We start from the raw sequence: 27,310 nt of genomic DNA, 5'->3' as shown, positions 1-27,310 counted from the left end.
TCACCTGATGTGAAGAGCTGACTCATTGGAAAAGACCCTGATGCTGGGAAAGATTGCAGGCAGGAGGAGAAGGGGACGACAGAGGATGAGATGGTTGGATTCATCATTGACTCAATGGACATGAGTTTGAGCAAGCTCCGGGAGATGGTGTGCTGCAGTCCACGGGGTTGCAAAAAGTCAGACACGACTGAGGAACTGAACAAGAACATTGGGAACCATTGTAAGATTGAAACTGGACGAGTAACGTGATTCCTTCATTCATCCATATCCTCCCCTCCTTCCTTCCTGTTTCCTTTCTGACTCTAGCACCGGCCCTCAGGATGGACTGGGTGCAGGGGGAGAGGACCCAGGGGCCCTTAGGACTCGGCTCTGGGGACCAGGGCACAGCCAGGCGGGCCTGAGCCTGGGCAGTGCAGCAGTGACGGGATGCTGCCCAGAGCTGATGAGGGTGGGCATCACAGGATGTGAGAACCAGGTGGACCGGGGGCAAGGGGCCAGGAAAGGAGTGGAGATGCAGGTGCCAGTTACTAGTGTAACTCAGGTATCTGTACTCATCGTGATGTGATTAAGTGAAAGAGAGCCTCCCGGGGAAGGGGAGGGTCAGGGGTGTAACATAGCATTGCTGTGCTCAGTCGTCAGTCGTGCCGGACTCCTTGAGACCCTGTGGACTGTCGCCCACCATGGCCTGAAAATCCACCCGTAGGATTTTCATTTCCTGCTCCAGGGGAGCTTGCTGACCCAGGGATCAAACCCGCATCTCCTGTCAAAGAGGACTCATGGTGCTTGCAGAGCATTAAGTGAAGGTGTCCAGGAGACAAGTAGAAACAGAGCAGGATATGGGACGTGGGTGCAGGAGCCGCATGCGGGATTCACCGGCCCAGCTGCGCCTGTGTGTCAGAGTCATAGCTGAGGACAGAAGCTGAGGTCCCGCCAGAGTGAGAGTGAAAGTCACTCAGTCGTGTCCGACTCTGCGACCCATGGACTGTGTGGTTCATGTTTAGAATTCTGCAGGCCAGAATGCTGGAGTGGGTAGCCTTTCCCTTCTACACGAGATCTTCCTGACCTAGGGATCGAACCTGGGTATCTGCCATCGCAGGCCAATTCTTTACCATCTGAGCCACCAGAGAAGACCCAAAGAGATACATAGGGGGCATGAACTCCTTCTAACAATCAGTTAAAACTCAAAAGATTTTGAAATGTTATCTTTTCCAACTAAATTTTCCTTATGTGCTTACTTTTAAGAACGTAGCATTGTATCTGAAAAATATTTCCCTGTCTGGTTGAATCTGAAGGATCCTGACAAAAAAAAGAAAAAAAGAAAAACAGGGCATTGAACTTCCCGACCCAGGATGCAGTGAGTAGAACCATAGTGTCAGTGCAATCAACACTTACAAGAGGTCTTCTGGAAGCTATTTCAGAAGTTTCCCAACACTGTCCAGAAGGGAGGAGGTTTCCACGTTTTTCAAAGGCTTTATTTCATGATCTGACTTTCAGCTCTAGAGAAGAAACAGAGTTGGTTCTGGCAAGCGCACCCCAACAGGTCTGGGTCACCCGTCAGAGCACCATCTCCCACCACCACCAAGGTCAGTCCCTCTTGGCCTCCTAACTCTCAGCCCAGTGAGTCCTGTCCGGGTATTGTTAGCAAAAGACCGTGCCTGCTGCTCTGCCTGCGGGCACTCAGATGCCATTTCTCAGCAGCCTACAAAGAGCAATGCTGAGCACGGCCCTGTTCTGCAAAGGTTTCTGGAACTTTGAAGGCCTTTCTCCCTCTAAACTTGGTTTTTCCTTAACTTTGAAGACCTTTCTCCCCCTAAACTTGGTTTTGCTTTAACTTTCAAGACCTTTCTCCCTCTAAACTTGGTTTTGCCTTAACTTTGAAGACCTTTCTCCCCCTAAACTTGTTTTTTCCTTAACTTTGAAGACCTTTCTCCCTCTAAACTTGGTTTTTCCTTAACTTTGAAGGCCTTTCTCCCTCTAAACTTGTTTATTCCTTAACTTTGAAGACCTTTCTCCACCAAAATTGATTTTTCCTTAACTTTGAAGACCTTTCTCCCTCTAAACTTGGTTTTTCCTTAACTTTGAAGACCTTTCTCCCCCTAATCTTGGTTTTGCCTTAACTTTCAAGAACTTTCTCCCTCTAAACTTGGTTTTGCCTTAACTTTGAAGACCTTTCTCCCTCTAAACTTGTTTATTCCTTAACTTTGAAGACCTTTCTCCCTCCAAACTTGATTTTTCCTTAACTTTGAAGACCTTTCTCCCTCTACACTTGGTTTTTTCTTAACTTTGAAGACCTTTCTCCTTCTAAACTTGGTTTTTCCTTAACTTTGAAGACCTTTCTCCCCCTAAACTTGTTTATTCCTTAATTTTGAAGACCTTTCTCCCTCTACACTTGGTTTTTTCTTAACTGTGAAGAACTTTCTCCCCCTAAACTTGGTTTTGCCTTAACTTTGAAGACCTTTCTCCCTCTACACTTGGTTTTTCCTTAACTTTGAAGTCCTTTTTCCCTCTAAACTTGTTTATTCCGTAACTTTGAACACCTTTATCCATCTACACTTGTTTTTTCCTTAAATTTGAAGACCTTTCTCCCTCTAAACTTGGTTTTTTCCTTAATTTTGAAGACCTTTATCCTTCTAAACTTGGTTTTTCCTTACCTTGGAAGACTTTTATCCCTCTCAACTTGGGTTTTCCTCAATTTTGAAGACCTTTATCCTTCTAAACTTGGTTTTTCCTTACCTTGGAAGACTTTTATCCCTCTCAACTTGGTTTTTCCTTCATTTTGAAGACCTTTCTCCCTCTAACTTCTTTCTTCTGTAACTTTGAAGACCTTTGTCTCTCTAAACTTTTTCTTCCTTAACTTTGAAGAACTTTCTCCTGCTAAACTTGTTTCCTCCATGAGTGGTCCACCCTTGCTTAATGAAGATTGTTACCTCAAGTAGCAGGGAAGTCTCAGCCTCTCCCATGAATGTGGTACTGGGCTGGGCGCTGGGCACCTGGCTGAGGACACAACCTCCGACCTGAGGTGCCTTACAGGTGATGAGAACACCAGAAGTGCTCAGAGGTATTTCCTAGATCTTATGAGAAAACATCCAGATGGTGGCAGCCACACACAAATTCCCCAAGAAAGTCCCCGACAGACACTTCACTCCAGACGGACTTTATGGAGGAGCTTCTGTGTTCCCCACTAGGTAACCAGCCTTAGGACAGCCTCATTCTCCTTGACTTGATTTTGTGTCCGTACCATCAACTGCAGTGACTGGACTGATTTCTAAAGGGATGGTGAGGCTTCCTGAAGGATGCGATTATGCACAAATGTTAAAGCTCTTCAGCCAGACGCAGAGGGAAACAGCATTTTAGATCTGGGTCTTCCCGGTGATGTCAGAGAACAGGTCCTCTGAGAATGACCTGGGAGGTCCCGGGAGGTGGCCATTGGGGGATGGGGGCATGTGTTCAGGAGGGGATTGAGGAGAAGTCGGTGGCAGGAAGGAGCCTTGAAATCCAAGTCAGCCAGATCGGGAAGGGCCTGCACCCAGCACACGGAACCCAGAGAAGGGCGCCCGGTGGTTCCGGGTTTCCGCACATAAAGTGCTGGGCAGTCGGCTCCCCTGCTCCCTGCAGCCCTGTCCTCAAGTGTTTTAGCTTCTGTAAAGAAACAAGAGGTGGCCAGGAGGAGGGGACCCGAGCCCAGGAAGGTGTCCCAGTGTTTGGCAACACTGAAAGACAGATCAGGCTGATGGATAAAAACGAACGTTGATTAACCAGGAGATTCCTGGATCCCGAGGCTGACCCAGCACCACCCCCAGTGAGGTCAAGCCCCCGAAATGGCACCAGGAGCTGAGAGGAAGGATGTGTGAGTCACAGAGGTGCTCTTGGCTCTGCAGCCCAGTCAGAGGGCCGGGACCCCTCCTCTGGCTCACTAATCTCCCCACCCCCACCACGCTGCGTGTCACATGGCAGAAAAGCGGAACTTCAAGTATGGCCGTTCGGAGGGTTTTTTCCAGACCAAGGAATTTTATGAAAACTACACAGATTGAAAGCTTCAGTTTCACAAGAGGCTTCTCTCTAAAAACCCTGTTCAGTCCTAATGTGGATTTATGACACAGAGGAAAGGACCAGGTTGGACCTAAAGAGACACTTAAGAAGCAAGTCAAATGATAGGGGTAAAATTCCCTGAGACTCAGAACTGAAGCAATCGCAGTGTGCCTCAGAAAGAGGTGAGAGGTCCTGGGTGGGCGGTGAGGGTGGCGGTGACCTGCCCAGGAGCGGAGAGCTGGGAAGGGAGGACCCAGGGTGGTCCTCCTACAGGACAGCGGGAACAGGGAGTCGGGGGGACGCACAGGCTGGGCTGCATGGGGTGGGTGTATTGGGAGTGACGCCAGGGAGGGGGCTGCAGAAACAAGAAAGGAGGCAGACATAATTCAGAAGCAATATTAAAATGCAAGATCAGAGTCAGACGGGTATCTCTCAGCCCGCGTTTAAGACATGTGCTAGCGTTGCTGGTATTTCCTTTTCACGAATGTCTGAACCTGACTTCCTGACAGCATTTACACCTATTTGCTCCACAGAGTTGGTGGGCAGTTTCCAGAAGACACTGCGTGTCACGTTCGTTAACTTCAGTGAGAAGTGATGGGAAGCTTGGTAAACATCTGCCTCCACCACTGTTGATGGGAAATACCACCACTGACTTTGCACGACACCCACTAGGCCCCCGAAGAGAAACCTCCAGACACACCGCTGTGCTGGAGATGTGGTGGGTTCCGACGTGAAAGGGGCCCGATTCCGTGTCCGGCCAGCATTGCTCACAGGCAGCACGGCTGACGAGTGGGGTCAGATGACCGTTCCTGACGTGGCTCCTGTGCTCCTCCACTAGAGGCTGCGCCTCCCTCCATTATGACAACAAAAATACCTCCGGGCGCGCCACCTGTCTTCAAGGGGGGACAGTGCCCACCAGCTGATAATGGTGTCACAGACTCATTCAGCCCAGGAGGGCATAAGTCATGATAACCGGAGGAAGACAGGAAAAATCTCTTTGGGACTGAATCTAACCTGGCCTGGGGAATACAGGGAAGAGCATATGTAGAAATGAAAGTGAAAATGGTTCACCAGCAACTTCATAGAATTTTCCAGACCCAGCGGAGACTCTGTCACAATGAGAGTATAGGTGATTCCTGTATCCCCCACCACCCCGACCCCCACCCTGGCCAGAGATTACCTGCTCCATGAGCAGAACCAGGACCCCGGGGAACCCCAGTTGGGTTCCCTGGATGCACCTCAGGTGAATGTGCACACACCCTGGCACTGACTGCTGTTGTTGATCATATTACATGTGAATTATACACAGGATATCGAGCATATGTTAACATCGTGCATATGGCGAGGTTCCATGACACATTCACCCTGATTTGTGGTGATCGGTTATCGGAAACCAAGACACCTGATTACTCACAAGCAGCCAGTCGTGGCTGCCCGGGCTCATAACCGGTGACTCTGGGCATCAGGCCCTGGTGGGCGAGCCCCTTTCCTGTGCACCAGCCGCCAACACTTCTCTGAGCCGGAACCACGCACACTCAGCTCTTAGAACCTCACAGCCTCAGAGCCACATGCCCGGACAGGGCAGGTGTGACCCAGCTGTAAGCAGGGGAGATGTGGCTGAGGAAGCAGGTGAGTCTGAGCCGAGAACCGCAGAGAGCCCCGACTGCTGCTGGCTCGCCTTCGGGTTGCTGTCTGCCCTACCATCCAGGACAGAGTTCTGCAGATAAAGAGCGCAGTTCTCCGCAAAGAAGAGCCATATTTAAATCCCCATGTCCTGAATTGGTTTGCCAGAAGTTTTACCTTCATTTTCCTTTCGAAGGATTCCTTAACAAGGAAAATCCCATGTTCTGTTCAGCTCAGCCCCTCAGTCATGGCCAACTCTTTGTGACCGCATGGACTGCAGCATTCCAGGCCTCCCTGTCCATCACAAACTCCTGGAGCTTGCTCAAACTCATCGAGTCGGTGCAACCATCTCATCCTCTGTCACCCCCTTCTCCTCCAGCCCTCAGTCTTTCCCAGCATCAGGGTCTTGTCCAATGAGTCAGGTTTTTGCATCTGGTGGCCAAAGTATTGGAGCTTCAGGTTCAACATCAGTCCTTCCAATATTCAGGACTGATTTCCTTTAGGATTGATGGGTTTGATCTCCTTGCAGTTAAGGGACTTTCGAGAGTCTTCTACAACACCACAGTTCAAAAGCATCAATTCTGTGATGCTCAGTCTTCTTTATGATCCAACTGTCCTATCCATATATGACTAATGGAAAAACCATAGCTTTCCCTATATGAACCTTTGTCAGCAAAGAACGTCTTGCTTCTTAATATGCTGTCTAGGTTAGACAAAAGTTTTCATCCACGGAGCAAGCGTCTTAATTTCACAGCTGCAGTCACCATCTGCAGTGATTTTGGAGCCCAAGAAAATGAAGTCTCTCACAGCTCCATTGTTTTCCCACCTATTTGCCATGAAGTGATGGGACCAGATGCCATGATCTTCCCTTTTTGAATGCTGAGTTTTCAGTCAAATTCTCCTTCTTCTCTTTCACTTTCATCAAAGGCTCTTTAGTTCCTCCTCGCTTTCTGCCATAAGGGTGGCGTCATCTGCATATCTGAGGTTATTGATATTTCTCCCGGCAATCTGGATTCCAGCTTGTTACACACAAATAAACAGGTTTAATTGTCAATAGATTCCTTGACTTAATTTCAGCATGCAGGTATAAAAAGAAAAGAAATAGAAACCATAGAGAGAAGTGACAGCACTCACATCACCGAGGTGGGTTCCCAGCCGACCTCCAGACTGGAGTTTCCCTGGGAAATGCCGAATGAGGTCGGTCTGGACCCCCAGCTAGGAAAGGATCCCGGGCTGTTGAGACTTCACACTGCACTTATGGGGGCTGCCATTTATAATCCCAGGCTGCACATTGATATCATCATCGGCTCAGTGAAAAAAACGCAGCTCCGGTTTTTTCTTTAACTGTGACAATGCTGTTTGTTTCACCTTGTGAGTCAGAAGATTCCTTAGACTGGCGCCTAACATCAGGAGCTAAGAAATTCCAAGGCCCATGCACTTTCGTATGTAAAGTGCCCCTTGACTTGCTGGTAACGATTGTCATGCTTGCAGGCAGGTATGAGGGACAGCAGGGTCCAGGGTCTGAAGTCGGTCAGAGGTATGCTGCCCTTTTCCTGAAGCCTGAACCAGGCTACCTCCACTTTAATTTAAACTCGGGAGATTGTGGAAGAAAGGGAGGACAGATTTTGGCAAGAATGTGAGTGGGATCGCACAGGATTTGTTCTTTTGGACGGGTGTGTTTCACTTGGCGTCACATCCCCAAGGGTCATCCGTGTCAGAGCCTGTGTCCGGCTCACCTTCCTCTTAAAGGCGGGTGCATCTCCGTTGTGTGGAGACCACACTCTGTTACCGTTTGTCTCGGATGGACAGGTGGGAGGCCTGCAGTCCTGGCTGCTGAGAATAACACTGCTGCAGACACGGGGCTGCGAGTGTCTGTCTGAGACCCTGCTCTCAGTTCTTCTGGGGACACACCCAGAGGTGGAACTGGGCCTCATGCGGGCCTTCTGTGTCGAGGCTGTGAGGAATGGCCATATTGTTTCAGCCCCATTTTCACAAGCAGATGATCATCATGGGATCTTTCCTCCAGATTCCCAGTGGATGGCAAAGCGCTTGGCTCTGCGGTCCTGAGACCACTCCATGAAGCCGGGGAAGGGCCATCTGTGCCTCTGGGGGCACCTGAGGACAAAAGCAGGGCTGGGTGGGTAAGACGGGAACGGGGGTGTGACTGTGTCAACCGGCACCTCTCTGCTCGAGGCTTTATCTTACTTGCTTTGCTCAGTCGCTAATTTGTGACCAACTCTGCGACCCCGTGGACTGTAGCCCACCAGGCTCCTCTGTCCACAGGGTTTCCCAGGCAAGAATCCTGGAGGGGTAGCCATTTCCTCCTCCAGGGGATCTTCCCGACCCAGGGATCAACCCTTCATCTGCTGCACTGGCAGGCGGATACTTCACCGGAGAAGCCCACAGGAACGCTGAGGGTGAGCCCAAGGCCAGAGGGACACTGACACGAGGATGCTGGCTCAGAAGAGGAAGATGACTGTTCCTGCCAGGAGCCGGGGAACATGCTACCTGCACCTTGACCTCAGATAACCAAGGAAAGTTGCAAATAGAGGCAGAGCGAGCTGCCAGGACCATCCGCGTCCTCCTTCCGGGAGGCTGTGAGTGAGTGGTGGAACTACAGGGCTGGGCATTGCAGGCGCTAAAGCAGACAGCCACCATTTTCCGGGCGATTTCTCAGGTTTGAACACAGAGAGAGGAAGGGACGGGGGAGACTGTGCCCTGCTGCAGGAGGTGGGGGAAGGGAAGGGTTCTGTGCAGCCTGAGTCCACAGGCCTCTGGAGGAAAGCGCCTCTTCCTTAGGGGACCTCAGTCACGTTCAACTGACTGGACCAGGCCCACCCACGTGCTGGCGGCCAGTCTGCCTTACTCAAAGTTGACTCATTTAATCCTCATTTCCTGTAAAAGCTACCTTCACAGAAACATCTTGATTGGTGTTAGACCAGTTAACTGGTCCTCTGGCCCAGTCAAGGCGACACATAAAATCAATGGTCACGCTGGGCTGCCTCATCTTTCCCATGCTCACGTGTGGATGGGAGAGCTGGACATAAAGAAAGCTGAGTGCCGACGAATTGATGCTTTTGAACTGTGGTGTGGAGAAGACTCTTGAGAGTCCTTTGGACTGCAAGGAGATCCAACCATTCCATCTGAAAGGAAATCAGTCCTGAATGTTCATGGAAGGACTGATGCTGAAGCTGAAACTCCAATACTTTGGCCACCTGATGCGAAGAGCTGACTCACTGAAAAAGACCCAGATGGTGGGAAAGATTGAAGGCAGGAGGAGAAGAGAAGGCAGAGGATGAGATGTTTGGATGGCATCACCGACTCGATGGACATGAGTTTAAGCAAACTCTGGGAGTTGGTGATGGACAGGGGTGCTGGCGTCTGCAGTCCATGGGCTTGCAAAGAATAAGACACGGCTGAGCGACTGAAATGACCTGAACTGGGCTACTTCTTTCTCTCATGGAAACACATGCTGTGTGGAGTTCAAAAGCCAACTATGGAAATATCCCGACCAAAATGTGTATATATTTTAATGTGGAAACAGTGGATTGAGAAGATCTTTCATTTCTCAGGATTTGCTTTGAGCTTACCTGGTATTCAACATCTGAAAAAAAGACTATTTTTCTCCATAAAAGGTACTATAGTCCACGGCAGGACTGGCTCCGTAATTTGCAGGGTCTGGAGCAAAATGAGAATGCAGGACCCTCTGCTCAAAAGCTATAAAGGATCTGAAGACAATGAAAGCAGAGCACTGAGCCGGGGTCCTTCTGGGGGGCTCAGGAAGGCCCACCAGCCACTCCTCCTTGAAGCCGAACTGGTCACAGACAAGATCAACTGGGAGGAAAGTAAGTGAGAGTGAGAAGGCTCGGCCACGTCTGTCTCTGCGACCCTGAGTCCGTGGGATTCTCCAGGCCGGAATCCTGGAGTGGGGAGCCAGTATCTCCCGGGGACCTTCCCAAACCAGGGATCGAAGCCCGATCTCCCGCACTGCAGGCGATTCTTCCCGGTCTGAGCCACCAGGGAAGGACTATGACGAGGACAGGAATTCCAAGTTTATTGATCACAAACGCACGGAAGATTATAAGGCAATTTTATTTTAAAATTTTAATAAGATCAATTGAAAAATACAGTTTTGAGAAACTGCAGATGACATTTAACGCAGTAGATCCAGCTAAGAAAGAGATGGGCAGGGGCCAAGCTGTGTGACAGGCTCTGTAACACACAGGCCCACTGTGTCCATCATCACAGCATCCCACTGACGGCCTGGTGGGGACAAAGGACAGACGCCTCAGACCCTGGAGGGACAGACAGCTCATTTCAGGTGACAGTGGTCCAGGCTGGGGCGAGGGGGGCGCTGACGCCGCTGGCCCACCCGCCCCTGCTCCCAAGGGCAGCATCTCTGCAGCCTGTCTCTCCTCACGGCTCAGGTGCTGACTTGGGCATCAGAGACAGCGGACTAGAGACAGGCTGAGAATGTTGGTCACACCATTAGGTTAGAGGGAGCCCAGCTCCTGATGACACCACAGGAAGCCAGTGGACACCCCACCACTTTCCACCCAAACCTCAGCATTGGCTGGGCGTGGGCCCCACGTCTCAGCAGGGAACATGGGCAGCTGCAGAAAGCTTTGTGCAGTTCAGTTGCTCAGTTGAGTCCGACTCTTTGTGACCCCATGGACTGCTGCACGCCAGGCCTCCCTGTCCATCACCAGCTCCCGGGTTTACTCAAACTCATGTCCATCGAGTTGGTGATGGCATCCAACCATCTCATCCTCTGTCATCCCCTTCTCTTCCTGCCTTCAATCTTTCCCAGCATCAAGGTCTTTTCAAATGGCTCTTCTTCGCATCAGGTGGCCAAAGTATTGGAGTTTCAGGTTCAGCATCAATCCTTCCAATGAACATTCAGGACTGATTTCCTTTAGGATGGATTGGTTGAAACCTCAGCCGCCTCTTTATCTCCAGTACCAGTGGCAGGATGGAAAGTCACCCAGTGTACATCCATGACGTGGTCTGAAACGCCCCCATCTTGTGAACAGGACCTGTCTGCTCATCTCTGACCCCGTGGGCAACTGAGCATGCTCAGGAGTGTGCACGGTCAAGCAGTTGAACTCGCCTCTGACCACAGACCCTCCAGTGCAGACACAGTGGCTCGGGGATGGACTTTTCTGGTCTGGGTTCACGGCCCTCCCCTCTTCTGCTGGTTTCTGGAGGGCTCACGTTTGGGGGTCTCTGAGGCCTGCTCCTCCTGCCTGTGGCTGCCATAGCCTCTGCTTCGCTCTGGTCTCAGGAGCAGGGCCACTGAGCAGAGGAGACAGGGAAGCCCCGCTCATCCTTTCAGGCCCAGAGCAGACAGTGCTCTCCTCAAAGGCCTGGACGGGGCGGGCAGAGGGAGGACCCAGAGAGCAGGCAGCCAGTGCTGCCCACCGACAGGACCACCGAGCACCCACCTCCGATGGCAGCTGCAGTTCTGAGAAGGCACGGGACACGAGAACACATGGGTAGGCACACACACACACACACGCACACACACACACACACACAGACACACACAGACATACACACATCACAGACACACAGACACACACACAGACACACACCCATAAACAGACACACACACAGACACACACGCACACAGGCGCGTGCACACACACACACATACAGACACACAGACACACACACAGACATACACACACCAAAGACAGACACACACAGACACACACGCACAGATACACACAGGCGAGCACACACACACAGACACACACACGCACACTAAAGAGACACACACAGACACACACAGACACACACAGGCACATGCACACACAGACACAAGCACAGACATACACACACCAAAGACAGACACACACACAGACACACACGCACAGATACACACAGGCGAGCACACACACACAGACACACACACACGCACACTAAAGAGACACACACAGACACACACAGGCGCATACACACACACACACGGCACACACACACAGACACACACAGACACACAGGCATGCAAACACACACACAGACACACCCACACACACACACACACACAGAGACACACACAGGCGGTCTCGATCAGCCCTTTATTTGTGGACCTCGCCAGGTCACCTGGGTTCCAGCTCTTCGCAGAGATCGGGGACAGTGGTGAGGGCCAACGGGGGGCCCCAACCACCTCGTCACGGCGAGCAGAAGCGGCCACAGAACAGGATGGCCCCGGTACTGCTGTGCTGGATGAAGAAGAGGAAGGGGCGGTTGGCACAGAACCGGGGAACGGTCCTCAGGGATAGCCCCCTGATCCTGGCCTCTGAGGCGGCCACGGCCTCCGTGCCCTCCTCGGTGACCTCCATGAAGGGCTTGTGCACGACCTTGGACAGGTGCAGGCCTGGCTGGCACGACATCCCGCTGAAGTCGGCCCGGGCCTCCTGAAGCCGTCGGTCATGCCCAGGTCTCGGAGGACGCACTCTTCCATGTCATAACTCTCCTCCAGCGTGAAGCGGGGAAGGAACACCTCCACCTCCTCCTCGGCCAGCATGTCCGGCTTCGTCCACATGACAAATTTCTCATAGGTCAGGGCCTTTTCCACCTGGAGGAGAAGGTAGGAGATCTCAGTGTCTGCATCAGTGCTGCCTCTGGGACCGTCCGCTGCGACCAACGCTCCGCGCCCTGTGGGCCCGGGCGGCCTGCCAGCTGCAGACAAGTTCCCAGAGCCCAGTGCCCGGCAGGGATCCAGATTAGACCCTGGGCCCCGGGGCCATGGCTGCCTGGTTACCGTGTTCAAGTCCGTTCTTTCTCTGGGCAGCAGGATCACCATGTTCAGCTCTTGGCCTACGTAGGGAAGCACCAGAATCTGGGTGCAGATTTCTCCAATGTAGGTTATTTTAAAGGTGGACTTCTTGAACATCATTTGCACAGGTTTCTGCACATTCTATAAAGGAAATGGATAAACGTTAAGTTGAAACAAGACCTGTGGACATGCTGGAAGAGTCATCAGAGCCGTCCACCTGCGCCCACACACTCTGTCTTGTCTTCCAGACTCACCTCAGTTCTATGTCATCAGCTCATCTGAACGGCTCCAGCTCCCACCCCTGGTTCCCAGCACTCAGGCCTCAGGCGCTGTTCTCCTGCTGACCCAGGAGGGCTCCACATGGACATTCCCGGCAGGACCTCTCCCCCGGCTCCTGCCCACCTGACATCTGCATCTGGACGCAAAGGAGCCTCCAGTTCGGCTCCCACACTGGCGGCTCGTGTTCCCCTCCACCTTCTCCATCTATACCTTCCCATCTCTGCTCGTGCCGACACCACTCATCCCGCCGTCAAACCCTGGAGAGTCCTGGGCCCTTGTCCTTCATGCCCCACAGGTGACCCATGAGCAAACCATGTTGCTCTAGTTTTAAAGACAACAGGGCTGCCCTGGTGGCTCAGGGGTAAACAATCCGCCTTCCAATGCAGGAGACACAGGCTCCATCCCTGGTCTGGGAACACCCCACAGCCCAGGGGCTTCTAAGCCCACGGGCCACAACTACTGAGCCTGGGCTGAGAGCCCGGGAGCCGCAGCTCCTGAGGTCACGGGCCTGGAGCCTGAGCTCTGCACCAAGAGAAGCACCGGCAGGAGAAGCCCGAGCACCGAGCCAAGAGGGCCTCCACCACGGCAGCTGCAGGAAAGGCTCGTGGCAAGAAGACCGGGCACAGCCAAGACAAATAGATACAATTATTAAAAAAAAAAAAAAAAACAAAACAATCTGACTTGTGCTTCCTACCCCGACCACTCTCAGCCCAGCCACGGTCCTCAGGAAAACTTCCAAGTAACCTCCCTGGTCCTGCACATGGGCCCGAGGGGCTCTGGGAGATCAGAGCCACTGTGAGAGGCCACGGGCTCTGTGAGAGCTCAGAGGAGGGACACAGGAACCAGGAACCTGGGCTGGGGAGACCGCTAGGGAGGCTTCTGGATAGCTCTGCAGAGAAAGGCATCTGTATAGGTAGCTCCTGACAGGAGGGGGACAGATGGTAGGATCCAGGCCCATGGAGCGTCACAGCCACGGTCTGGAGTTTGAACTGGATCTCCGGAGTTCTCGGAGGCCCAGACACCTGTGAGCTGCCCCGTGGGATGTGTGATACAAGACAGAACACCGGCCGCATGGACCTCCCCTGATGATACACCAGAGGAGGAATAGGGAAGAGGAAGCCAGGGTTTGCCCAGATCCACATCTGACCGCCAGGGCCACAAGAAGCACAAATTCCTTAAGGTCAGCCTCCTCTCAAGCTCCATAAACCAAGGGGACCCCAGAGACCATTTCCAAGAACCTCCTTCGCTTGACACATTCTTATTCACCTTGCTGACTTGGAAAGGCCTTTCCTTGGTGTGCACTTTGTAAAACTGTTTGTCCCAGTTCCCTTTGAAGTAGATGGCATTCACGAGAACCAGACATGTCATGGGGTAGACAGAATTTGCAGACAGCAAGTCTCTAATTTTACCTGCAAAGATTTAAAGAACCAGTTAGCTAACAGGGTTACCTGGTGGAGGTGAAGGGCACAGTACTTACTGGTCCGTCCCATGCAGGAGTCAGTGCACAGACCAGAGGGTTCCCTGTCCCCCAGACAACCACAAACAGGGAGTTGTCTGTTTACTCACTAAGTTGGGTCCCACTCTTTGTGACTCTGTGGACTGTAGCCCACCAGGGTGTTGCATCCATGGGGTTCCCCAGGCAAGAATACTGGAGCAGGTTCCCATTTCCTTCTCCAGGGGATCTTTCTGACCCAGGGATCCAACCCGCCTCTCCTGCATTGGCAGGTGTATCTTTACCATCCGAGCCACCAGGGAAACCCATGCAGGGAGTCTGGCCCCTAAAGCTAAATCAGTGACAAAAACCTTAATGTCTCCGCTCAGAAAATACCATGAGTTGCATAAGGGTAGGATAATTCACAGTGACAGAAAAAGGAATGTTCGGTCTATAACGTGAGGCGACTGTCCTGAAGGGGGGAGAGGCCGAAGCCAGCGTGCAGAGCACGAAAACGAAGAAGCGCAGGTGGACGAGGGCTTGACCGAGTGTCCTGCAGTGATGCTCAGCGACCCGCAGAGCATGTGCTCTGCTGCACAGGCAGGGAGGTGGAGCCCAATCCAGAGTCTTCCTTCCGCCCTTTGTGAAAAGGCAGACTATATGAACATTAACTGCAACAGCCAAAAGTCAAAGTGTGATTGTTCTGGAAGAGGTGCACCAAATATTGATGAGGAGGGGGGAAGCTAGAGAAATTGATTACTGATTAAATTTCAGAAGTGGATTTGAAAGTTTTCAGTTTTATAGAGAAAAAAAGCCATTTCTGTTTACATTTGATGGTCTTGGGAAGGAACTGATGGAAAATAAGACTGATTCAAATACTGTGCAAACAGAAGTCGTGACACGTGCTCACCTTCTGTCTTTTCGGCTACCCAGGTGTTTATGTGCTTCCTGGACTCCTCCGTAGCGCAGACAAAGTCCAGCTCTTCCATCTCTGCTTGGTAGAATTTGCGGCAGGAATCTTTGAAAGACTAGGAGAGACGGGATGACAGAATCACATGGCTACAGAAACAGACAACGCCAAGAGCTTACTTCTTCACCGCGCCAACCTGAACACTGATCATTTGATGGTTACTTGTGAATGTACAAACGAATGTGCAGAATTAAACTTCAATCCGGTTTCTCCATTTTCAACTACATTGAATAAATAACTGAGTAAAATCACAGGCTTCCCAGGTGGCACAGTGGTAAAGAATTCGCCTGCAAACGTTGGAGACAAGGGTTTGATCTTGTGCGGAAGATCCCCTGGAGAAGGAAATGGGAACGCACTCCAGTATTCTTGCCTGGACAGTCCCACGCACAGAGGAGCCTGGAGGGCTACAGTCCATGGGTTCCAAGGAGTCAGACACGACTTAGCGACTAAACAACAACAACACAGCCGTTCAAGAGAGGCGATGCGGCAACGCTGCCGCCAGCACACGTTCCAGGCGTCACTGCCGCGTGACCCTGGAAAGGTGCAGCGTCTCTCTGGCTTCCTCGCCCCCTGGAAGCAAGGACGCAGCAGTAGCTACGTCTCAGAGGTGCTCTGAGGACCAGGAGAATTGGCTCTGCCGATGTCACGTGGCTGAGTTCTCCGCACACTGTGGACCCTGTATCTTGTGGTCCAGGTGCCTCATTTCATAGAACCCTCACATCATTCAGGCTCTGCCAACCTACTGCTCCACTTCTTAATCGGGGCTTTTGAAAAAGATATCAGTCTCTCAGTCTAAGAAAATGGTCTGGAAGCAAAGTGGTCACCTACAAGTCGATACCTCATCATACCCTTGGTGATTTCAACAGCTTTTAAACACATCTGAAAATAAGTGCCTGCTTCTTAAAATACTATTTAGTAAGTAATGACCAGTCAAAAAGCAAACTAAAGGAATATCTAATTATACATTACGATTGGTATTGGATTCTGGGAATACTTGATCACTATGAAATAACTGACAAATATTTCTCATCTTTTGATTTTGTATTCCATATCAAAATAACGTTCTAAATATCAATGCTTTTCTTGGGGCTTCCTAAGAAGGCAGAGGAATAGGATGGGGAGACTACTTTCTCCCCCACAAATTCATCGAAAAAACAATGAGTGCTCACTTCGGCAGCACATACAGTAAAATGGAACAATACAGAGAAGATTAGCATGGCCCCTGCGCAGGGATGACACGCAAATTCATGAAGCATTCCATATTTTACCCAAAGCAATCTATAGGTTCAATGCAATCCCTATCAAGCTACCAACGGTATTTTTCACAGAGCTAGAACAAATAATTTCACAATTTGTATGGAAACACAAAAAGCTCAAATAGCCAAAGCAATCTTGAGAAAGAAGAATGGAACTGGAGGAATCAACCTGCCTGACTTCAGGCTCTACTACAAAGCCACAGTCATCAAGACAGTATGGTACTGGCACAAAGACAGAGATCTAGATCAATGCCACAAAATAGAAAGCCCAGAGATAAATCCACACACCTATGGACACCTTGTCTCTGAAAGGAGGCAAGAATATACAATGGAGAAAAGACAATCTCTTTAACAAGTGGTGCTGGGAAAACTGGTCAACCACTTGTAAAAGAATGAAACTAGAACACTTTCTAACACCATACACAAAAATAAACTCAAAATGGATTAAAGATCTAAATGTAAGACCAGAAACTATAAAACTCCTAGAGGAGAACATAGGCAAAACACTCCGACATACATCACAGCAGGATCCTCTCTGACCCACCTCCCAGAATATTGGAAATAAAAGCAAAAATAAACAAATGGGACCTAATTAAAATTAAAATCTTCTGCACAACAAAGGACACTCTAAGCAAGGTGAAAAAACAGCCTTCAGAACAGGAGAAAATAATAGCAAATGAAGCAACGGACAAAAAACTAATCTCAAAAATATACAAGCAACTGCTGCAGCTCAGTTCCAGAAAAATAAACAATCCAATCAAAAAGTGGCCCAAAGAACTAAACAGACATTTCTCCAAAGAAGACATACAGGTGGCTAACAAACACATGAAGAGATGCTCAACATCACTCATTATCAGAGAAATGCAAATCAAAACCACTATGAGGTACCATTTCATGCCAGTCAGAATGGCTGGGATCCAAAAGACTACAAGCATAATTGCTGGAGAGGGTGTGGAGAAAAGGGAACCCTCTTACACTGTTGGTGGGAATGCAAACTAGTACAGCCACTATGGAGAACAGTGTGGAGGTTCCTTAAAAAACTGGAAATAGAACTGCCTTATGATCCAGCAATCCCACTGCTGGGCATACACACTGAGGAAACCAGAAGGGAAAGAGACACGTGTACCCCAATGTTCATTGCAGCACTGTTTATAATAGCCAGGACATGGAAGCAACCTAGATGTCCATCAGCAGACGAATGGATAAGAAAGCTGTGGTACATATACACAATGGAGTGTTACTCAGCCATTAAAAGAATACATTTGAATCAGTTCCAATGAGAGGGATGAAACTGGAGCCTATTATACAGAGTGAAGTAAGCCAGAAAGAAAAACACCAATACAGTATACGAATGCATATATATGGAATTTAGAAAGATAGTAACAATAACCCTGTATGCAAGACAGCAAAAGAGACACAGATGTACAGAACAGTCTTTTGGACTCTGTGGGAGAGGGCGAGGGTGGGATGATTTGGGAGAATGACATTCAAACATGTATAATATCATATATGAAATGAATCGCCAGTCCAGGTTTGATGCATGACATAGGATGCTCCAGGCTGGTGCAGTGGGATGACCCAGGGGGATGGTGTGGGGAGGGAGGTGGAAGGGGGTTCAGGATGGGGAACACGTGTACACCCATGGCAGATTCATAAGTATATCGCAAAACCACTACAATATTGTAAGTAATTAGTCTCCAATTAAAATAAATAAATAAATATCAATGCTTTTCTTTAAATATCCACCAGAAAAAAAAAAGAAGTTAGGGAAAATTAGCCAATTCTTTTTGTTTAATGGAAATTTTGCTTTTCTGTATATCTAAGGCTCATACAAAGAGATAATAAAATAGCATGTAGCTAAGACTGATAAAAACAAGTAAACCAGGTTGTAAAAAAAATTCACACCGAGCTGTACAAAATTACCAATATTTGACCTCATGGTGACTACATTCACTTTACACCACCTGTTTTAAAACAGTTAATTTAGAGTCTGAAACAAGTGTGGAAAATAATGAAAAAAGTCATATAACAGAATAGGATTGCTATCCTAAACATACAAAGAACTAATTTTTTTTTAAAAAGACATAAACCCCAAAAGTAAAACTACACAAAGGACATATAAATCGGCACTTTCAGAAAAGATACAAATTTTTGAGTGACATGCAAAGCTGCTCAGTCTCGTGAGCAATCAGAATGTTAAAGGCTGAGCACCTGCAGTGCTGAGCAGAGGGTGGACGTGCCCACCTGCTACCCTTCCTGAGGATGACGGGAAGGGCTGCAGCCATCGGAGTGGGAATGAGGCAGAATTCACTGAGATCTGAGAGCCTCCCTCTGTCCCTTCCCTCTAAAGTCCATCTGGAGTAGCACGTACACACAGGACAGAACCACACACACAGGGTCCCTGCCGGCTCGGCCCAGGCTGGGCCCCACCCCACGCCCACCCGGGGCTGGCGGCTGTGTCTTGGTACAGCCACCACTGAGCACGCCGCCCGCCACCGTGAGGAAGGGTGAGGTGGACACACGCTGCTGCCGAGGCTGAAGCCCCATCACTGTGGCCACAAGATACGAAGAGCCGACCCATCGGAAAAGACCCTGATGCTGGGAGACATCGAAGGCAAAGGAGAAGGGGGGACAGAGGACGAGGGGTTGGATGCATCACCGACCCAATGGACGTGACTCTGAGCAAACTCTGGGATGCAGTAGAGGACAGAGGAGCCTGGGCTGCTGCAGCCCACGGGGTCAGAAAGAGTCGGACACGGCTCAGCGACTGAACAGCAGCCACACAGGTAGTGAGATGCAAAGCCTTTCTCTAGGTACGGGGGACAAGCCCTCAGACTGGGGGTGGGGGCGACGTGGAAGAGAGTGTGGGAGGACTCTGGCTCTGTCTGCGTTTTATATAATAAGAACACACTCACAGGTTACTTGAGGTGTGTATGAAAAAAATTTAAAAATCATGAAGCACTGTAATTAAATAGAAACAGAGTCAAATAGACATAAACTTAAAAAAAAATTCTGCACAGGAAAAGATAATCAAAATATTTACATGTATAAAAGAATTGAGCAAGTCTCACAATGCACAAAATACTTCCAACATGTGAAAAACAACACCAGAAATATTCTATTTAATCACGTCTTTCTTTGGGCCAACTCCTCTGCAATTGTGGTATGATCCGTGTTAGTCCTCTGACAATCATCTCACTGAAGCTTCATGAATATGTGAACAAGGCTGTTACAGGGCTCCTCTTACAGCCAATGACCAAACGGTTCCAGGAAGTGTGAGGTCGTGACTGGAGTCCCACACCCCGCCCTCCGTGTGGGTCTCAGCCCACAAGGCCTGTCTGCACCACAAGGCCCGCCTCCCGTCTCCACACAACCTCAGTCTCTATCTGCTTCAGGCAATCGGGAGTAGGACTTACTGAGAGGAAATTGTAAGTCTTCTCTCCAAAAAGCCTATTGGCAGTTCTGAGCAAGTACCGTGTGTCCGTCCTATTAACTTCGCAGAGAAGGTTCTGGAAACCCTGGTGGACATCTTCACCTCCCCCACTGCTCTTGTTTAGAGAAAGAGTCTGAAAAAAAAAAACAGATAAAAACACACGAGTGAGGTACGCCCTGACTGCAGGAGAGCAAGGCCTGTCTGCCGAGCAAGGCCTTTGGGAGTCAGATCGCGGACACTGGCTCATGGGCAAAGGAAAGAGCATCGGCCGCCGCCCAGAACAGGCTTCCCGAACATACCTGGCACATCTGGGCTGCGGTGTTGCCCCTGGCTCCCATGAGGACCATGGCCAGGGCAGAGGAGATGCTTAGGGGTGCAATAAGCACATTCTTCGAGTTGCCCTCACCCAGTTTTTTCAGAAGGGTCAAGGCAAACGTGCCGTTTGCTTCTGACAGCGCATCCATGGTGGCGAGGCTGAAAGGATGGATTTAAAATCAGTGTCACGCAAATTCAGGCCACAGGTCGGCCACGTCTCACTCCGCTCTTAACTGTTGTTAGCACTGACCCTCTGCTTGGACGAGCAAACAGGTACACGCACAAAACTCGGTTTCCTCGGGGCCTCAGACCCCCCTTGTGGGCTTCTAACACGTGAACACGGCTGAGACATGCTGCTGACATACAGAGTGTGCTGGGACACGGCCTGGGAGGGTCGGGAAGGAGCTGTATGCTTTTGCTCCCATTTCTAGATTGTTCGGTGTGTTTGGGGCCTATAGGTACGATTTTATAACAAGAATCATTCAAAATGATCAATCCAAACACACAGTTACACAAGTTGAACATTATGTAAAGAGAGAGAAAGACCCCGATTAGCATAACCTGAAGCCTTGAGATAAAAGACACGTAAATCCCGTACAAAGAAGCATGAAAGCCTCAAACACAAACCCCCTTATGCCCAGGTCTCCTCCTATGGAACCTCCACCTGTGCCAAAGTTCAAATCCAGGGCCCTGTGCCCAGGCTCAGGGCCTGCTCACCCCACTCAGGACAAGGGCTTGGGATGCGCCCACATCCACCTCCAGGGCCCGGCCTCGAGGTCAACAGCCCCGCCACGGAGGGCGTTCGGTCCAGAACAGGACACTGTGGGGAGGGGCGGGGGTGCGCGAAGGTTCAGGGCCTCTCTGCCTGGTGGGAAGGGATGACAGCTGAGAGATCCCCAGTTCTTCAACAGAAAGCAGCGTCAGTCCTAGATACCGACGTGGGAGAAACAAGCAGGTGAGCCCGAGGAAAGGCGCGAAGCCACAGGGCGTGCAGGCTGGCAGCCCCACTCCGGGCCCTGCGTCAGCTCCCTGATTTCTGCTCCCTGCATGAGGACAGGGACGCACCAGGTAATCTGTGCTCCTGATAGCGTGCAGGGCAGCTCACCCCAGAACACTTCACGGCAGCATACTGATTGCTCTGAAGTAAAGAGACTTGAGAAACGGTGCAAAAAACGTGCTCTGCCCTTCTGCTCACCCTGAAAGCTGAATATAAATCTCCACGTGGAAATACCCTCCCTGTACCAGGAGGCAGAGAGACATCTTTATGGCCAAAGAGGGAAATGAAAGGCTGAAAAGGCTGTACAAGAAACCAGCAAACCCTGTTACTTCACGAACTTGCTCCCCAGGCAAAAACCCCTTGTTTTGTCAAATCTTCACTGACGGGGTCCACCCCCAGCAGGATCCAAGGGTATCCTCGGGAAGGATGGCATTGGTGATAGAGATAACATGGGTCTTATAATGAACTGGAACCTGATGACCCGGGATTGAATGATAAGAGAATAAAGGAGAAAGAATAAAGAGAAAAAAGGAGCCTGATATTCCTTGGTTTACACAGAAAGCCAATAAAGCCCCCGGCACGGGACTTGCTCTGTTCACGGAGGCCACAGGCGCCGTCTCGGTGGGGTGAAGACGCAGGACACCTTCCCGATTTGGTCTTAGAAGCCCGGGCAAAAAAGTGAACTCAGAGAGCCTCTGTGCTCCAGGGAATCAGCCTGGAAAAAGAAAGAGAGAGAGAGAGAAAGAAAGAATGACACAGGGAGACTCAGCTTAGGTGGAATGGGTCTGTAACTTTATTTTCAAAAGGGGCTTTTATACCCTGAGTCACACATTTCCAGAAGTGAAAGATACAAAGTCATGCAGAATCAGCCCAACATTACATCAGTTTTACCTTTATCAAAACCAGGACATTTTTTGCATAGCTATTCATAAACAAGGGTCTTATGTTATGTCTGGCCCTGCGGCCTGTTAACATTTCATGACTCTTTCCTGATAAAGGGTGATCAGCCAGAAAACTTGTTTTCCCCTAAAGTGTTTTTTCTTTATGTCTCCCAGCCTCAGAAAGTACTAAATAAAGTTACATTCTCACGGAGCAAAGGTGCAGTGGGTCACAACAAAGAAAGAACGTACTAGCTCAAAGGTATGATGCGGTTAACACCAAGGCTGCTGCTTGTTTTCTTACATTCCAGCTACATTAACTAGCGCACTCCCAGGTGCAAATGGACAGGGATATGGGGGGCCTGGCAGCAAGCCCTGGCCCGACAATGAAGCCCTTTACCAGTACTGTTCTAATAACCTTTCATCCCTCAAAGGGCTCTGTGCTCATTAGGACTTTTAGAATGCCTAGGCTTCCCGTGCCTTTCATGGTTGGGGAGTTGTGAGCAATGATGTGCGTTAGTTGTAAGGGCACGGATAAACCTGCCAAGCAAGCTAAAATGCGAACAGAGAGGTTAGGGTTGAAATACTCCTTTCAAGCCCAGGAGACTATAACTAGAGCCCTAAGTTGATTCTTTTTTCAGCGAAAGGTGGTCAGGGAGAGCCCCCTGCTAATGTCACAAGAGTTGGTGAAAGGCATAGTATACTAAACAGTGGACAGACAGACTTCGGTTTCAGGGCAGATGCTCCAGCAGGTCCGGGGGTCCCTCGAGTCCTGATCCGCCTTTGCCTGTCAGGTCTCCTCTGCATGACCTTTGTCACGGGTGGGATCTCCCGTGGTGGCCCCCGGCACTTCAAACACACAAAGCTGCCTGCCTTGTCACTTCTTGAGTCTTGTATCTTCGAGGTTGGCACAAAATTCAATGGCGTTGGTTTTCTGCTATTGATTTGTCTTAGGTCAATTTAATTTCTAGACCAGCCAGGAAGAATGTAGAGGAGAGGAAACACTCCCCCCACACACATTCTCTTCCATCTTTAATATCCAATTTCTTGCTTAGCAGCTAAGTCATGTCTGATTCTTTTGTGACTCCATGGACTACAGCCTACCTGGCCCCTCTGTCCATGGATTTTTCAGGCAAGAATACTGGAGTGGGTTGCCATTTCCTTCTCCAGGGGATCGTTCTGACCCAGGGCTGAACCCAAGGCTCCTGCATTGCAGAAGGATTCTTTCCACTGAGCCAGCAGGACAGGCCTTAATATCCAATACCTTAACACTAATACAGAAAAAAGCAGAGTGCACTTGTCTTCAAAGGCCACAGTGAGGCTGCTGGTAGTTCTTTCCATCCACTGACAACAGTTGCTGATGGTCATTAAAGGTGAGCGCACACCCACTCCCTGTGAAATCGCTAAACTGAAAAGGAAGGAATGAAGCAGTGAGGCCCAGAGGTTTGTTCAGGATACTCTGACGGCAGAAAATATGTCAATCGGGAGATAAGTGAACAGCCCACACTGATACAGGCCCGAAATCAGACAGGAAACGGTGCTTCGTGCACTCCCTGGGGCACTGAGACAGAACACCAGAGGCAGCACTGTGCTCCCCAGGCAGGAACTCGGGAGGGTCCTGTACCCAGGGCTGGTGTGAATTGCTCTGATAGTTCAGGCCCTGCAGACTCAACTCAGGAAACAGTGCAAAGGAAAGTTATCAGAAACAACACAAAATGAGCATAATTAGCAAACTATGTGATGGCTGACCTGAAGAGCAGCCAGAATCAAGGAAGAAGTCTTAAAACAGGGAAAAGAATGGAGCAAAACCAGCTACAGAAAGAGCTGATTTAAAAAGCAGCCTAGCTCTGCTGGGCTCCAAGGAGCATAGTGAGAGCTGAGCACCAGGTCATGACTGAGAGAGTTATTTCCTAGACAGGTTGATAAGGAGTCTAGGGGTCCCCAAGGAGAGAGGGGTCTGGAATTCTCAAGGAGGAAGAAAGGACAAACCTTTTTTCCTTCTCTACAGTCCTTAGGATTATATAACAATAATGTATCCTGCCTGAGGATAGTCGAATCCAAAACAATAAAGTAAATGGCAACGGGATCATACTTATCAGTAATTACCTTAAATGTAAATGGGTTGAATGCCCCAACCAAAAGACAAAGACTGGCTGAATGGATACAAAAACAAGACCCCTACATATGTTGTCTACAAGAGACCCACCTCAAAACAGGGGACACATACGGACTGAAAGTGAAGGGCTGGAAAAAGATTTTCCATGCAAATAGGGACCAAAAGAAAGCAGGAGTAGCAATACTCATATCAGATAAAATAGACTTTAAAACAAAGTCTGTGAAAAGAGACAAAGATGGTCACTACCTAATGATCAAAGGATCAATCCAAGAAGAAGATATAACAATTATAAATATATATGCACCCAACACGGGAGTGCCGCAATATGTAAGACAAATGCTAACAAGTATGAAAGGAGAAATTAACAATAACACAATAATAGTGGGAGACTTTAATACCCCACTCACACCTATGGATAGATCAACTAAACAGAAAATTAACAAGGAAACACAAACGTTAAACGATACAATAGACCAGTTAGACCTAATTGATATCTATAGGACATTTCATCCCAAAACAATGAATTTCACCTTTTTCTCAAGCGCACATGGAACCTTCTCCAGAATAGATCACATCCTGGGCCATAAATCTAGCCTTGGTAAACTCAAAAAAATAGAAATCATTCCAAGCATCTTTTCTGACCACAATGCAGTAAGATTAGATCTCAATTACAGGAGAAAAACTATTAAAAATTCCAACATATGGAGGCTGAACAACACCCTGCTGAATAACCAACAAATCACAGAAGAAATCAAAAAAGAAATCAAAATTTGCATAGAAACTAATGAAAATGAAAACACAACAACTCAAAACCTATGGGACACTTTAAAAGCAGTCCTAAGGGAAAAGTTCATAGCAATACAGGCATACCTCAAGAAACAAGAAAAAAAGTCAAATAAATAACCTAACCCTACACCTAAAAGCAACTAGAAAAGGAAGAAATGAAGAACCCCAGGGTTAGTAGAAGGAAAGAAATCTTAAAAATAGGGCAGAAATAAATGCAAAAGAAACAAAAGAGACCATAGCAAAAATCAACAAAGCCAAAAGCTGGTTCTTTGAAAGGATAAATAAAATTGACAAAACATTAGCCAGACTCATCAAGAAACAAAGGGAGAAAAATCAAATCAATAAAATTAGAAATGGAAATGGAGAGGTCACAACAGACAACGCAGAAATACAAAGGATCATAAGAGACTACTATCAGCAATTATATGCCAATAAAATGGACAACGTGGAAGAAATAGGCAAATTCTTAGAAAAGTACAACTTTCCAAAACTGGAACAGGAAGAAATAGAAAATCTTAACAGACCCATCACAAGCACGGAAATTGAAACTGTAATCAAAAATCTTCCAGCAAACAAAAGCCCAGGTCCAGACAGCTTCACAGCTGAATTCTACCAAAAATTTAGAGAAGAGCTAACACCTATCCTGCTCAAACTCTTCCAGAAAATTGCAGAGGAAGGTAAACTTCCAAACTCATTCTATGAGGCCACCATCACCCTAATACCAAAACCTGACAAAGATCCCACAAAAAAAGAAAACTACAGGCCAATATCACTGATGAACATAGATGCAAAAATCCTTAACAAAATTCTAGCAATCAGAATCCAACAACACATTAGAAAGATCATACACCATGACCAAGTGGGCTTTATCCCAGGGATGCAAGGATTCTTCAATATCCGCAAATCAATCAATGTTATACACCACATTAACAAATTGAAAAACAAAAACCATACGATTATCTCAATAGATGCAGAGAAAGCCTTTGACAAAATTCAACATCCATTTATGATAAGAACTCTCTAGAAAGCAGGAATAGAAGGAACATACCTCAACATAATAAAAGCTATATATGACAAACCCACAGCAAACATTATCCTCAATGGTGAAAAACTGAAAGCATTTCCTCTAAAGTCAGGAACAAGACAAGGGTGCCCACTTTCACCATTACTATTCAACATAGTTTTGGAAGTTTTGGCCACAGCAATCAGAGCAGAAAAAGAAATAAAAGGAATCCAAATTGGAAAAGAAGAAGTAAAACTCTCACTATTTGCAGATGACATGATCCTTTACATAGAAAACCCTAAAGACTCCACCAGAAAATTACTAGAACTAATCAATGATTATAGTAAAGTTGCAGGATATAAAATCAACACACAGAAATCCCTTGCATTCCTATACACTAATAATGAGAAAACTGAAAGAGAAATTAAGGAAACAATTCCTTTCACCATTGCAAGGAAAAGAATAAAATACTTAGGAATATATCTACCTAAAGAACAAAAGACCTATATATAGAAAACTATAAAACACTGGTGAAAGAAATCAAAGAGGACACTAATAGATGGAGAAATATACCATGTTCATGGATTGGAAGAATAAATATAATGAAAATGAGTATACTACCAAAAGCAATTTATAGATTCAATGCAATCCCTATCAAACTACCAACGGTATTCTTCACAGAGCTAGAACAAATAATTTCACAATTTGTATGGAAATACAAAAAAGCTCAAATAGCCAAAACTATCTTGAAAAAGAAGAATGGAACTGGAGGAATCAACCTACCTGACTTCAGGTTCTATTACAAAGCCACAGTTATCAAGACAGTATGGTACTGGCACAAAGAGAGAAATATTGATCAATGGAATAAAATAGAAAGCCCAGAGGTAAATCCACGCACATATGGACACCTTATCTTTGACAAAGGAGGCAAGAATATACAATGGATTAAAGACAATCTCTTTAACAAGTGGTGCTGGGAAAACTGGTCAACCACTTGTAAAAGAATGAAACTAGAACACTTTCTAACACCTTACACAAAAATAAACTCAAAATGTATTAAAGATCTAAATGTAAGACGAGAAACTATAAAACTCCTAGAGGAGAACATAGGCAAAACACTCTCTGACATACATCACAGCAGGATCCTCTATGACCCACCTCCCAGAATCTTGGAAATAAAAGCAAAAATAAACAAATGGGACCTAATTAAAATGAAAAGCTTCTGCACAACAAAGGAAACTATTAGCAAGGTGAAAAGGCAGCCTTCAGAATGGGAGAAAATAATAGCAAATGAAGCAACGGACAAACAACTAATCTCAAAAATATACAAGCAACTCCTACAGCTCAATTCCAGAAAAATAAATGACCCAATCAAAAAATGGGCCAAAGAACTAAATAGACATTTCTCC

General features: G+C 48.2%; 1 protein-coding gene and 1 non-coding gene across 2 annotated transcripts; one reads left to right on the top strand and one right to left on the bottom strand.

The window, feature by feature from the left end:
- Nucleotides 1–11,828: 11,828 nt before the first annotated feature.
- LOC102288365 (serpin B6) lies at nt 11,829–20,278 on the bottom strand. Its single transcript, XM_070360919.1, is given in 7 exon segments — nt 11,829–12,076; nt 12,079–12,235; nt 12,422–12,577; nt 13,982–14,124; nt 15,058–15,175; nt 19,790–19,939; nt 20,106–20,278. Coding segments are annotated over 7 exon segments (1,137 nt in total). The 5' UTR covers nt 20,271–20,278.
- LOC138985138 (U6 spliceosomal RNA) lies at nt 16,279–16,384 on the top strand. Its single transcript, XR_011462397.1, has one exon. It is a non-coding gene; the product is annotated as a U6 spliceosomal RNA (small nuclear RNA).
- Nucleotides 20,279–27,310: the final 7,032 nt, after the last annotated feature.

The sequence above is a fragment of the Bos mutus genome, chromosome 23 (assembly GCF_027580195.1).
Source record: "Bos mutus isolate GX-2022 chromosome 23, NWIPB_WYAK_1.1, whole genome shotgun sequence".
Lineage (NCBI taxonomy): Eukaryota > Metazoa > Chordata > Mammalia > Artiodactyla > Bovidae > Bos > Bos mutus.
The sequence above is the reverse complement of the archived record's forward strand: the minus strand, read 5'-3'. Positions and strand labels throughout refer to the sequence as shown.